General features: G+C 39.0%; 1 protein-coding gene across 1 annotated transcript; it reads right to left on the reverse strand.

Moving 5' to 3' along the window:
- Positions 1-1,635: 1,635 nt before the first annotated feature.
- Positions 1,636-10,083, reverse strand: C4BPB (complement component 4 binding protein beta). Its single transcript, XM_081120944.1, has 7 exons — positions 9,948-10,083; positions 9,304-9,505; positions 8,600-8,770; positions 7,297-7,473; positions 3,465-3,558; positions 2,390-2,516; positions 1,636-1,843 (listed from the first exon to the last, which is right to left on the reverse strand). Exons 2-7 carry the CDS (start codon positions 9,359-9,361, stop codon positions 1,688-1,690), a joined length of 783 nt encoding a protein of 260 aa, XP_080977070.1. The 5' UTR covers positions 9,362-9,505; positions 9,948-10,083; the 3' UTR covers positions 1,636-1,687.
- Positions 10,084-13,471: the final 3,388 nt, after the last annotated feature.

Here is a 13,471-nt window from a genome sequence, read left to right on the forward strand (position 1 = left end):
ACTACCTTTTCTCACTGAAGCTTAGAATCTCTAACATACCCTTTAAAACCCTCTGTAAACTCACTGTAATGGATCTTTCCAACCTTTTCTCTCATCACTTCCCATGTTTTATCCAGGCCAATTCAAACAATGTGCTAGTCCCCAAACAGGCCCCATCTTTCCTGCCTCTTCATGGCATCTCTTAAAAATTATTATTTAAAACATTCTAAAAGTTTAAAAGAATAAACACTTGCAATGTCATCATCTAAGACAACTGTTTTCATCAGTGCCTATTATTGCCTGGTCTCTTTCTACAAGAATAAGTTTTAATAAATTCCATCATAAGTACTTGTTATCCTGTATTTTACTTTTACTTAAGATTATATTTTTAAGATTTTTCTGATCATAATCATCAGTGTAAAATGTTGCATTGCGTTTGATGGTACCATAATTTATTTAAAATTTTCCTAAGGTTGAGCATTTCAAAAGCTCACAAGGTCTTGCTAGAGCAGACAATATGGGCAATAACACAATGAATGGCTTCAAATTAAAAATCATTTTGCTCCCATTAGATTAATTCTAGTAGTGGACTTACTTGGTTAAAAAAGCTCATGACTCTCTTATTACATTTCTCAGATTATCTTTCCACTTGGAATGACTCCTCCCCAGTCTTTGTTTCTAACTCATTTTTAAAGGCTCAACTTGCTATGACTTCTTCCTTGGCAATTTTCCTGCCTCTTCCTCTTCCCAGATAAAGTCACCCCCTCGCATCTGAGCTCCAGAGCACACTGTTTTGTGAAATGAGCTTATTTCATTCTAACCATCCTGAATTAATGACATGTATATCCATGTCTTGTGTCTATTAACAGACTGTGGGCTGCTTGAGAGCACATCTCGTGTTGTTTTTCATAACTTCACTTAGAGATTTTCCATTATTTCAAGCTCTCTTATGTATTTTGTTTGTATTTTACCCGGATGTCATATGTGTTTTAAGTAGAAGGCAGAATGCAAGATGGAAGAAGTTTGTGATAGCTCAGTGTGACATCTTGACAGGAAAACCTTGGGATTTTTGTGTCCTCTGTCCTCAAAAAAAGAAAAAAAAAAAATATATATATATATATATATATATATTCACTTGTGGTGCACCCTCTCAAATTTACCACACAGGCGGGGTTTTTTTCAAAAGGCAGGTGAGCAATATTACTGCAGAAGATTTGGAAACCTGGTTTCTTAAACAGGATATAGGGAGACCCAAGAGAGAGTTTGGGTCCTAATTCTACTTATTTCTCAATGGGCTATTTTAAGATATAGTTGTTCTGAGCCCATTTCCCAAAATAAAAGGTTACTTTTTACCTCATAAGTTTTGATTAACTTGGTTTATTTTTGCCTCATCTTTCCTGTCTCATATTAATATGAGTCACACTCTTAGCTATGATCTGAGCTTTCAATTTTCCTTACAGACAGGAAATCAAACCCTTCACTCCCCATTAATTTATTGCTAATTCTAGTCTTAAACAGATAACCACCACACTTGGTTTTTCCACATTCAAAACGCACACATGTGCAAGCACACAAACACACAGTACATTATACAACTGCAGTTGATTACTATGAAGTTACTTTCAGTCCAATGAGAGAAAAACCTGAAACCAATTTCAGAACCAAGGGGAAAATTTATTCATAGGTGTATTTCCATTATCCAGTCAGCTCAGCTACAATGTCTTGGCAACATTTTTACCTTCAACTCAGCTTTCTTTATTTCCAGAAAATACTTTAGTTCCTTCATTGTTAAACAATTTTCCTTTAATCTTTCCACAAAGTTCTTTACGGCTTTGCAAGTTTCCTTACTCTCTTGAAAGGCAAGCTGAAGAAAGAAAAATTTTTGTAAATTACAACTTAAGAACTGAGAGCCAGCTTGATGTTCTGAAGATCACGAGTAGTGCTTAGGTCCATGAATGGACCAGGCTAACTTCAGTAGGGATCTGGGTCTTAAACATGATGCTTAAATATATTTATTATTATCCCAGGACTAAATATAAACTAAAAGAGAAGTCTCAATGGAAATTGATCTGTTCACTATATTTTAGAGTCTAGAAGAATTTTAGAGTCTTTTCACAGTAATCCTTCCAAGTCTAAGACATGAGTTCATGTACCTTGCTCTATAAAGCACGAGATGACTTCTACCAACAGCACCCCATGAGGTATTAGTGATCACGGTGGCAAATGGGAACTATCATATATAAAAATGTAAGATAATAGCTTATGAGCCCCAGTCTACAACCAGGCCAAGGCCAACCCATTCACAACTGTCCCAAATTGAACAGGTATTTACTAAGCATGTACCTACCAGGAGCAATGTCAGGCCTGGAGATACAGCTGTGGATGGGACAGACGAAAGCCTGCTACTTACCAGCGCCTCCTCAGACGCAGTCTGCAGAGCTGATTTGGGGGCTTCTTGGATCAATTCACAGGCGGGAAGTGTGCTGTTCCACTCCCCATCGATGCACTGCCGCTCCTGCGGGCCCACCAGCTGGTACCTGAACAGAGATGAGAATAGCAACAACCTTTAGTCTTTCCACCTTCTGAACTAGGCAGCTAAGGCCTGTTTTGTATTGTTGCACTTTGGTATTTCTTTTTGTGATGGAACCCACCTCTCTGCCCCGATCCATAAGGCGTGCTTAAGTTATCTCCGTATTACAAAGTAGTAATAAAGTAAAACCTCTCTCCTGGGGTGCGGAGAGGCCCCAACTGATGAGTCAACCCATAAAACATGGAGAAGTGAGAAATTCTGAGTAAGTGTGTTTACACATACAGTTTTTGGGTTGGGAGGGTGAGGGAAGAACTTTTAAAAAGCACCTTTCTTCTATGTTCTAACAAGGAGTAGAAAGCTAGGGACAGCCTTCAAATACATCTTAGTGATCCGGCTAAAAAGGAGCTGCAGCTTTTAATCAGAAAAACATGAGAGTTGACTGCAAAGCTTGTTGGAGGTATATATAATGAGATGATCAAAATGCTCATATCCCTGAGGCATATAACCCTGTGTTAGTAAGAATGAGACAAGAGAAATAAAAAGCCAGGTGATGTATAAGGTGGGTGACCAGGCACTCTAAATTAAGGTTAGACTTTCATTAGGATATTAAGGATCTATACTCTAAATTGTTCTTTTTCTGTAGTTTCCATATGTTCTGTATTTCTTTGAGTTTTTTGTTCTGAGGTTCTTTAGAAAAATATACATTTATAATATCTTATTTTGTCTTACCTAAAAGATAAAAAGTGATACTTTAATTAGGATAAATAGGAGGATTAGTCCATCTCCTAGGGTTTGGGTGGAGCTGGAAGTGAGCTAAGGCAGCTCTCAAAATTAGAATGAGCTCAGAATCCTGAGCAAAAGGAAATCAGAGGACTAATTTGGGACAGACTAGGTCATTCTCAAAAGCAATGCTATTAGCGGGCAAGGTCTCATATTCTAAAGGCTGCATACTTACCACTTTTCACAGTAATAAGTAATGGTAGATCCTGAGTTGAAATCTCTTCCTTCAAAATAGCCATGAGCTGGTTTCTCAGGAGGGCCACAGTCTCCTGAGAGATAGGAGCATAAGAGTGACAGTTGTGAAGGCCAGTTATGCTCAATTAACAGCACCCCTCAGTGCAATTGTGTATGCCAGCACCTACCATCTTCATAGCAGTACATGTGGGATCTAAGAACATGTTCTCCCTTCATTTCCTTTTGGTCAAAATCATATTTGTCCATGGGAAAGACCCCTCCTTGGGCTCATCCTGAGTCAGTAAAGATTTGAGAGTACTTTCAGATTGGCAGGAGCTCAAGGGAAGGAAGTGAAGTTGTAGAGATGCTAATTGTCAGTATACAAGAAAAGAAAATTTAGACCATAGGTAGATGTGGAAGAAATAACTCCTTGAGCCAGGAGACAGTGTGAGCTCAAACGGAGGTTGACATCCTGTGTGGAAAAGAGTTATACAATATGGGAGCTTCATCAAAAAAAGGAGAACAGAGTTGGTAGCATTGAGGATGATTCTGTAATAAAATTGTGGAAGGAGAGCTGAGGAGGTACTAGACATCGTGAGTTTGGGTTCTGGCTTTTCCAGGAATCACATGGCACTAAAGAAGCCATTGCATTCTTCCTGGTTTCCTTCCTAACCTATAAGATGAGCAGAATAAATGACATTATCCTTCCAGCTCTGAGATTAAGTCTAAACATGTTGATCAAGATTAAAGACTAAATCAAGAATAATTACATAGATGTATATTTACTGAAACATGAAGGTCTTCAACACAAATAGCTGAGTAAAATCAGCAAAACATTAAAATGTATAATATAATACTATTTTTGTAAAAAACCATTCTACAGAAACATATATGAACAAAAAGTCTGAAAAGCATATATCAAAGTGCTCTGTTATCCTGGGTGGTCAGTTTGTATGTAATTAAATGTTTTGGGGTTTTTTTCTGATTTTTTTTACAACAGAGATGCATTACTTGAGCAGTTAATAAATAATTGTTAAAAGATCAAAAACTAAGTTCAAAAGCTGTATAGAGAAAAAGAAGAACAATTTCAATAAGTTGATTAAGAAACTCCAGTTTAGATAGGGTTTTTCTGATGACTTTTAAGAGTACAGTTTTGAACTGAAGAGGATGCTGTGGATCTTGGATCTAAACAGAAAAGAATCTGCTTTACTCAGGGACCTAGGGAGCTTCCCATGGAATTAGGCGATGAACTACAAAAAAAGACAGAGCTCCTGCATTTTGGAGCTAAGATAGGGACTACCAAACTAAAGGTGAGTAAAACAGATCTTGGAAAAAATAAATACTTTAAACCTGTGTCAAGTTAATGATGTAAATGATTTTGGATGCTTGTATTTTAATAGTATATAGTATATGTATATGTTTTAAGTACCCCCCAACTCCCTGTATAAGATTATATATAGTTTGTGCTTTTAAACTGCCTATTTATTACTTTAAGAGCTGTTGCAAAAATACATTCAGAGTCATATCACTTTCTCTCACTGACATAAGTGGCTAGTCCCCCATATCCTGAATGATATTAGATGAAATCAATTTTTAGCTAATCTGATCAGTAAAAATTTATATCTAATTTCAATATTAATTTCTGTAATTATTAGTAATGTTTTATATTCTTACATAAATTTGAGAAATATAAATACAGTTTGGGGCCAATTTTGGAATTTTCTATTCTTAAATTTTTCTTACAAAACTAAGTATACCCTTACCATATGATCCAGCAATATTACTTCTTAGTATTTACCCTTATGTCCACAAAAGAACGTGCACACAATGTTTGTAGCAGCTTTATTCATAATTACCAAAACTTGGAAGCAACCAAGGTGTCTTTCAGAGGTGAATGGGTAAATAAACTCTGGTACCTCCAGAAATAAAATATTATTCAGCAATGAAGAGAAATGAGAATCGAGCTATGAAACGACGTGGATGGACCCTAAATGCATATTATAAAGTGAAAGAAGCAAATCTGAAAAGGCTACATAACTTTATGGTTGCAATTATATGACATTCTAGAAAAGGTGAAACTATTAAAACAATAACAATATCAGTGCTTGAGAGGGGTGGGGGAAGTAGAGAGATGAACAGGCAGAGCATAGAGGATTTTTAAGGCAGTGAAAATACTCTGTATGATACTATAGGGATGGATATATGTGACTGTGCATTTGTCCAAACCTATTGAATGTACAGCTGCGAAAGTGAACTTACCATCTTTGGGTGATTATGATGTGTCGATGTATATTCATCCTTGGTAAAAAAAAAAGTGTACCATCTGGTGAGTGATGTTGATAATGGAAGAGTCTATGTATGTGTGAGGATAAGGGATACATGGGAAATCTCTGTACCTTCCTCTCAGTTTTATTGTAAAACTAAAATTGCTCTTTTAACAAAAGTCCTTAAATAAATAAGGACATTTTCAAGGTTAGATGTATACTCTTCCAAATTAGGTTTTTTAATTAATTTTTTGTTTCATATTCAACTTAAAATTCTGGTTAAGATCGCATTGAAATAGCAAGTCTGCCCATCCAGAACCATGGCATATCTTTTCTTTTATTCAAGTCTTATTTTATGTCCTTCAGTAAATTTTCGTACAGGTCTCATGAATGGAATTATTTTTACATTTCAACATTTACCTAAGAATTATTACTAGAAAGTAAAACTATTGATTTTTCAATATTTATTTTGTATTCAAGCATAAAGATTTTAGTACAATTTCTTGGATATTTTAAGTATATTTTGCAACTAATGAAACCCTGTGAGTCAGCAGTCATTCTAGGAGTCTATATTGTAGCAATAATAGCATAGAAATAAAGATATACATATATGTATATATGATAATTTTTGTTCAGCATTATTTGTAATAGCAAAAATATGAAAATAAAATAAACATTCATCAATATGAGAGATGTGGAGTAAGTTATGGCATATCTACATGTAGTTATTAAAAAGCAGGAGATAGAGCTATACATACCGATCTAAACAAGATTTCCATGTATATTGTTATATGAAAGAAGCAATTTTATTTTTAATTTTTATCTTTTTGGTTTTGTTTTTTCTTTATTTTATTTTTTCCATCACCATTTATTCCTCCTATACCCTCCTTCCACCTCCCCCACACCCCCCCCCCCATCACTACACTGTTGTCCAGGTCCATGAGTTCTGAAAGAAGCAATTTAAAAAATATGTATAGCAAAGTCCTATTTTCATAGGTATATGTGTGTGTAGGTATGTGTGTGTGTGCATTTGTTTATTTAACATGTCTGCATAAATATAAGAAAAAGTCATGAAATAAACACATCCAGCTAGTTACCTCTAAGAGCTATGAATTACAGTGAAAGGGGAGGTACTTTCAACACTTATTTTATATAATAAAATAATAATGAGGTACCTTCAAATCTTATTTTACATAGTTGGATGAGTTATGGCCTTTTTCCCCCTGTTTTTGTGTATTTTCCAAAGAAAAACTGAGTCACTATCTTGAAATTAAAAAAAAAAAAAATAGCCAGATGTCCCAAACTACCCTGCGTTGGGCCTAGTAGGATGGGAATCCTACTCAAGAAGAAACAGCAACAGTGTTTACTGTTTGAATGCTGCTCACTTCACTGGGATTCACCGCCTGAGCCGAGGCTCTGCTCTGTGAGCTCCACTTGTTTCTTGGCTGCCTGCTTGATTCTAAACCCATCCCCCCCAAAAGAGAAAAGCACCCAAGGGATGTGGCGAACGCCTAGGTGTCAGTGCTGATGCGCACCTTTGGGATTTGCGTTTGCTTCTATTGTACTTACTCTTTTTGCAGATGGGAAGGGGAGGCACCCAGGTCTGGTCCTCTCCACACTGGCTCCAGTTGCTGCCTTTGAGGATGTAGCCCTCATGGCACTGAAACGTCGCTTTGTCTCTCACATTCACAGGCAACTGGGAACTAAACTCACCATTCAGCAGCACAGGGGCAGGACAGTGGCCCACTGGGGAAGAAAACAGGCAGGGAGCTGAAGGGGGCCAGGGCGACACCCCCCACAGCAAACACTAGGCCTCCTCGGGCTTCACTGAGAAGATAGGAAATGAGAGCTCGAACTGCGCTTTTTAATAGGGACTGCTACATGGTACCCAACCACATCGATCCGGGTAACAAAAGACTGGGGTGGCCTGGGGGTGGCAGAAAGGGTCTTGGACATGCACAGAAGTGATAACTGGCACTTGAACTTACTACAAATAATTACGCATATAACTGGAAGTTGCCAACAGCAAGTTCACCATCCTGTTACGTAAAGCCAAAGCATCGCTCTAAACTCTTGAGCCTATGTTTAAGGCAAGTGTTCCCTTCTCCTTTATCCAGCCAAATATATATACATTATTCATTATTTTGTTACTTCATTTTTTCTCCCCAGGTGTAAAAACAGGAGAGAATGCAGAGAGATGTGAATTTGGTCATATGGATAAAAGGGGAACGTGCTGGTGTGCTTTACTTTGGGTATAAATGGGAACCAATCCAGCCGTTTCTAAGAGTAGGAATAACCAAGGGAGTATGGACTTCTTGGTTTCATCTCTACAGACACCGCACGTGAGTTTTGTGAACTTGAGCAAATCACTTGGATTTCAGCTGTCACACTTGTCAATTGAGAAGATAAATTTTTCCCAGTTCAAAATTACATGATGAATGAAGTAAAGTGATAATGCTCTATGTACCTCAAAATAATAGTAATGCGAAGCAGAGCTGCAGGTGAGAAAAGATTAGCCCTGGGTGATAAGTACATATGAGTTCATTTTACTCATCTGACTTTTATATAAGTTTAAAATTTTCGTAATATAAAAATTTTAAATCAATATGATTTTAAACATATTACAGTCCCCCCAAAAGTCATTTTACTCTATGGTAGAAATTCTTCCCTTCTTGTAGGGGTGATTGAGTCTATCAAGAGCTGATTATGTACCATCTAAAAGAAGCCCCACCACTGAGAGTGCTTTAGAAATGGATTCCCAGAAGCTGGAATTTTTTTCTTATGACGTTTTAACGTGAACTCCTGGAAGTAGGATGTGAAAGGACACAGGGAGATGACAAGAGGGACGAAGAGGCAGAAAGATCCAACTTACAGTGGCACTTGGGAGTGGTAGCATTCCATCCCTCAGAGGCACTGCAGAACAAGTTTTTCTCTCCTACCAGGTGGTAGCCATTCATACAAGTGTAAGTCCCCAGAATTTGTCCTTCCATCTCCTGTACAACAAATATGCTATTGTCCACTGAGGGAAGCTCTGGGCAGCGCTCTGATGGAGGGAGAAAGGAAAGAGATTCACCTGTGAGGAAGCCCTTATGAGACACCCCCGCCTGGCTGCCTCCTTGCTGGGTTATTGATTCTGATGCCTGCTCATGGGCAGCCGCATCCCTCCCCACCCAAGGATTCCCAGCATTTTGTTTTCAAAAGGATAACAGGAATTTCACTCGGATTCAGCCGTAAGTTATCCACTCCTAAAGAAACAATTCCCCTTCCAAATGGCAGCCCTGGAGTTTATAACATAGAAGACCATTCATGATTTTGAAACTGATACTGCTTTTGCTCCTAGGACAGAAGGGGAAAGTAAACAGGTAGCCACCCACCTTCAGAGCAGACTCATCATTAAATATTTTACTAAGCCCCTATGGAGTACAGAGAATTCAGCCAAGTACTTTGAAATTTTTCAATAAGGCAAAAATACGTTTCATTGATTTAAATTTCATTAAAACGCTAGAGAGAATGCCTCACAACCCACACGCTGATATCAAGTTCCTGGAAAACTGAGCTTAAGAAAAGCATACGTACCATCTGAGCCAGAAATCGGCCACACAACCACAAGATAGCACACAAACCGAAAAAACATCTTGTGATCAATTGCTTGATCCAGGGTGGAATTAACTCGGCCCAGACACCTGGTTTGGATCAAAATAGATCTTCTAACAGCGCTTAAGATCAGAACCACCAACCACCTCCCTCCTAGAGAAGGGGTTGTACTGATTCCTCTGCCCTGGAAAGAACGCCAAAAAAAATAAAAATAAAAATCTTATAACAGAAAGTAACAGCTGTAAGGAATTTGGTACAGGGATAGACTTGGCAAAAACACAAAGGGGTGGTAAAGAGCTGCTAGTTTTAAAACTCAGTTTCAGAAACTGCCCAGGTTCTGTTCATGCAAATCCAGTTGCCCAGTCCCTCTGAAGTGCAGGCTTACCCTTCCACGACAGACTTGGGCCAAATGGCCTTGCCATGACCTTCACTTGTGTCAATATTTGCCAGTGTTTAAAGTCCACCTTCTGCAACTCTGTCCGGCATTGCAGGGGAGGAGGGGTGCCAATCCCTGATGCTTTCCCAGGTAAAACCCGACTCCGGGCCCTACCTCATCCCCTCAAATACCAGCTATGCCAAGGCTGTGAGCAGCGCCGAAGACTGAAAGCTCAGGGACGTCAGCTAACCTGTCTCTGATGGTCCAGAGTTAGGGCTGCCCAGCAAGGAGCGGGCCCTGATGGACTCCAAACCTGAGAAGAGCTCTGAGGTCCTGCAGCCGCGTACTGTTCTCGTTATAGCTGGCCTTTGCCAGGCTTCCCTTCTGGGGGCCTCCCTGGGGGCAGAATCTGGCCTGAGCTGAGAGCCAACCAAATGAACTGAGAGAGAGAAATGACAGGAATGCCTCGGTCTCAGGGACTAAAGCATGTAAAATTGCTTCGGGGCTGTCACAGCTTCTATTTCATGACTGTTCCAGCAATTAGTTGGTTGTCCATTCTCCAATTATGAAATAGAAGCAAAATTCCTACAAAATTTTAGGCTGAAAAAAATAGTAAATATAACAGATTGTAATAAATCTAAGGGACACAGCAAGGTCTCAAATGTTATGCTCTTCCCCACCCACTAGCATTACTTCATGATGACTTGTTCGTGTCTTTCTCCAGCCCGAGGCTGTTAACAACCCTGGGACAGGGAGTGTGCAGAACTGTCTGCTGAGTGAGTAAAAGGCGATGCAGACCACACGAGAAGAGCTCAGTCATCCAGAAACTGCCACGGCCTCTCAGATCCACACTGAGGATACATCACTTAATGTACACCGCCTTTATGGTTTTTCCATATCTTATCTGGTCAACTAATATGTGAGCTCCTAGAGAACAAACACCTTTTAAAGTATAATTTTCAAATAGTTAATAATGTGTCACTCACATAAATATACAATGAGCGTGTCAGAGATTTTACTCAATTAGTGAGGGGACTGTTGAGGTGCTATGCCTAGTGCAAGGAACAATTTGAGGAACAAAGGTTTATACAGGCAGGCAGGCAAAGGCATCCTGAATGCAGAACTGGTCAATATCATACGGGGCAACAAACTAATATTTGGAATCAGCTTTTCTAATAGATGAAGATGAATTGAATTTGTTGGAAAAACTCATTTGCTTTGCTGTGGTCAGAATCATTTTTATTATTCTCAGAAAAGAATCACTTGCATTCTTACCCATTTTCTACAAATTAACCTTGACTTTTATAGTTGTGAAAAAAAGCCTAGTTAATAGAAAATGAAGCAAAATTACACACCCCTGTGTAATTTCTGGGGAAATGATAGTCCCCAGAGAACACCTGCTAAACGATACTTAGTAATCCCCTGAAAAATCTCTCCAGTGATCCCTTTTTGCCAAATTCCACATTGCATATTCAACTTCTTGAGGAATACATGTTTCTCAGTGTCTCATGTACATAGTGTTTGTACAATAAATGATTTTAAAAAGTGAAAGAAAATTTTGTCTATTCCTACATAAGTATGGGCATAAAACAGAGCATTATTACAGGAAATAATTGCAAATAATTCTCCATCTCAATGGTTTATTTCAGATTCAGAATTACTAGGACTTTAGAAAGGTACTATATTGCCTATAACATGGTTTTACTACTATTTCTCCATGAAGTATAAAAATATTTATACCAATTGGACTATAAATATCCTCACAAAGTTGAGGTCAGGTTTTGCTGCCAAATAAACTAGGAGAAAACTTTGTTTTCAAAGCTGTTTAGATTTTGCAGTTGTATATAAGGGATTATAGAATTACATATTTTATTATGAGTGTCCAAGTTCAGATAAATTAATAAACAAACGTTACAAGCTCTTCTGGACCTTTGAACATTAAGAGCAATTTGATCTGATCTAGATTGTTCTCTGGAGAACTGGGGTAATAGGTCTGGTGCAGAAGTTGTATTCAGACTGGTTTGATTACTTTACAAGGGAATGGGCAGGGCGTTAATTAGTGGAAGAGATTAGGAGGTGAAGGGGGAGGGGTAGAAATACAAAAGTCAGCCATGTCTAGGCTAGGGGAAGAGTTGTGGGGAGTCCAACAAGGGGCTCACACACTGTGGTGTGTGTGTGTGATTTCAAGAAAACTGGGAGGTGATTTCAAGAAGTTGTACAGTATGTTATGACTGCATTCCCTGTGGCCTTTGTCAAAATAATTCAGAAAAGATTTAAATTGCTTCTCCAATTAGTTTTTATATATTGACTTGGTATTTCTTGAACGCCTCACCAAGAAATACCTGGGCCAGAAAAGCAGTCTTTCTACAGATTATATGAGAATAAAACTAATATAAATTTTCAAAAGGTCTAATTGTGCATGAATATTAGAGAGTAAGCTTTGGTTGTGAGCCAAGACAGACATGCACTGTGGCAAGATCAAACTTGATGGATGAAAAATACCCTCTCTTTCAGTGGTGGCAGCGTAACTGCAAAGACTATTGCTCACTTTGTTATATCCCTTTAGACTTGCTACACAGTCCCTTTTGCCAGATAGCTAACCCATAGCAATATCCATTTCACCCTTCTTCTTTATAATTAAACTCCGTAACTGTGGCTCACACAGTGCCACCTGGAATATTAAAAAAACAAACCCTTTCCAGCCTGCCTTGCAGCTACCTAGAGCCATTGGACTAAGCTTTGGCCAGTGGGATGAGCATAAATGTTATGTGCAACACCTAGAAAACATCCTTAAAAGCAGCTGGCGTGCCCTGTGTGCTCCTTCCTGCTGCCTGGAATGTAGCTTGAGTAGCTATATTGTCTATGAGGCAGAATCTAACACACTTTGAGAAGTTAACAGGGCAGAAGGACCTGGGTCCGTGATGCCTGAGGGAGCTCCCTTCTAGCCTTAGGCTGCTTATCTGCAGACTTCATTGGAGGTGGCAGTAGCCTGCCGGCATCTGTAAGGGGCTAGCATTTGGGGTCTGCTGACATCTTCTGCTGAAACCAACTTTAATCTGAAACACCCATGAATGCAAAAAACAGTCGAACCGTCGATTGATTAAAATGATCCAGAAATTTAAATTTGGGAAAGAATGTTTAAAAGACCTTATTAAATCACGCCCAGGGACTGTTTCCCTCATAAATTCTAAAAAGGCAATGGATGAGCGAGGAGAGAGCTTAGGAAGTGAAAACTGAATGTAAACAATAAGGTAAGCAGATCACTAATGAGGAAAACCCAAGCGGGTCGACAGGTATTTTCTGAAAGTGGGCCGGATGGCTGGTGAAGAGCGTGACACTTTCTGAGGCCTCCTGAGATTGGGAATGCTGCTTCCCAAGGGTCCCTCTGCTTCTGAAGTGATTTCACTTAATTGCAAGGATAAATTCACCTATAGAATCTGACCTGGTTTCCACAGGTAAGGCGTTGCATACAACCAAAAAGTGCATTTAAATGCCTTTGGGAATTCAGGAGGGTGTTCTGCCTGTAATGATTCAAGTAATACAGCTGGCATGGGCTTAACCAGAAAAGACGACTGTGCCTTGAAGTTCTTAAGAAAAGATTGCCCTGGCTGGTGGTTCAGTTGGTTAGAGCGTTGTCCCAGACACTAAAGAGTTGCGGGTTCTACTCCCAGTCAGGGCACACACCTAGGTTGCGGGTTCCATCCCAGTCGGGATACGAATAGGAGGGAACCAATCAATGTTTCTGTTTCTCTCTCTCTGTCTAAAAATAAATTA

Source organism: Miniopterus schreibersii, assembly GCF_964146895.1.
Source record: "Miniopterus schreibersii genome assembly, chromosome: 19".
NCBI classification, from domain to species: domain Eukaryota; kingdom Metazoa; phylum Chordata; class Mammalia; order Chiroptera; family Miniopteridae; genus Miniopterus; species Miniopterus schreibersii.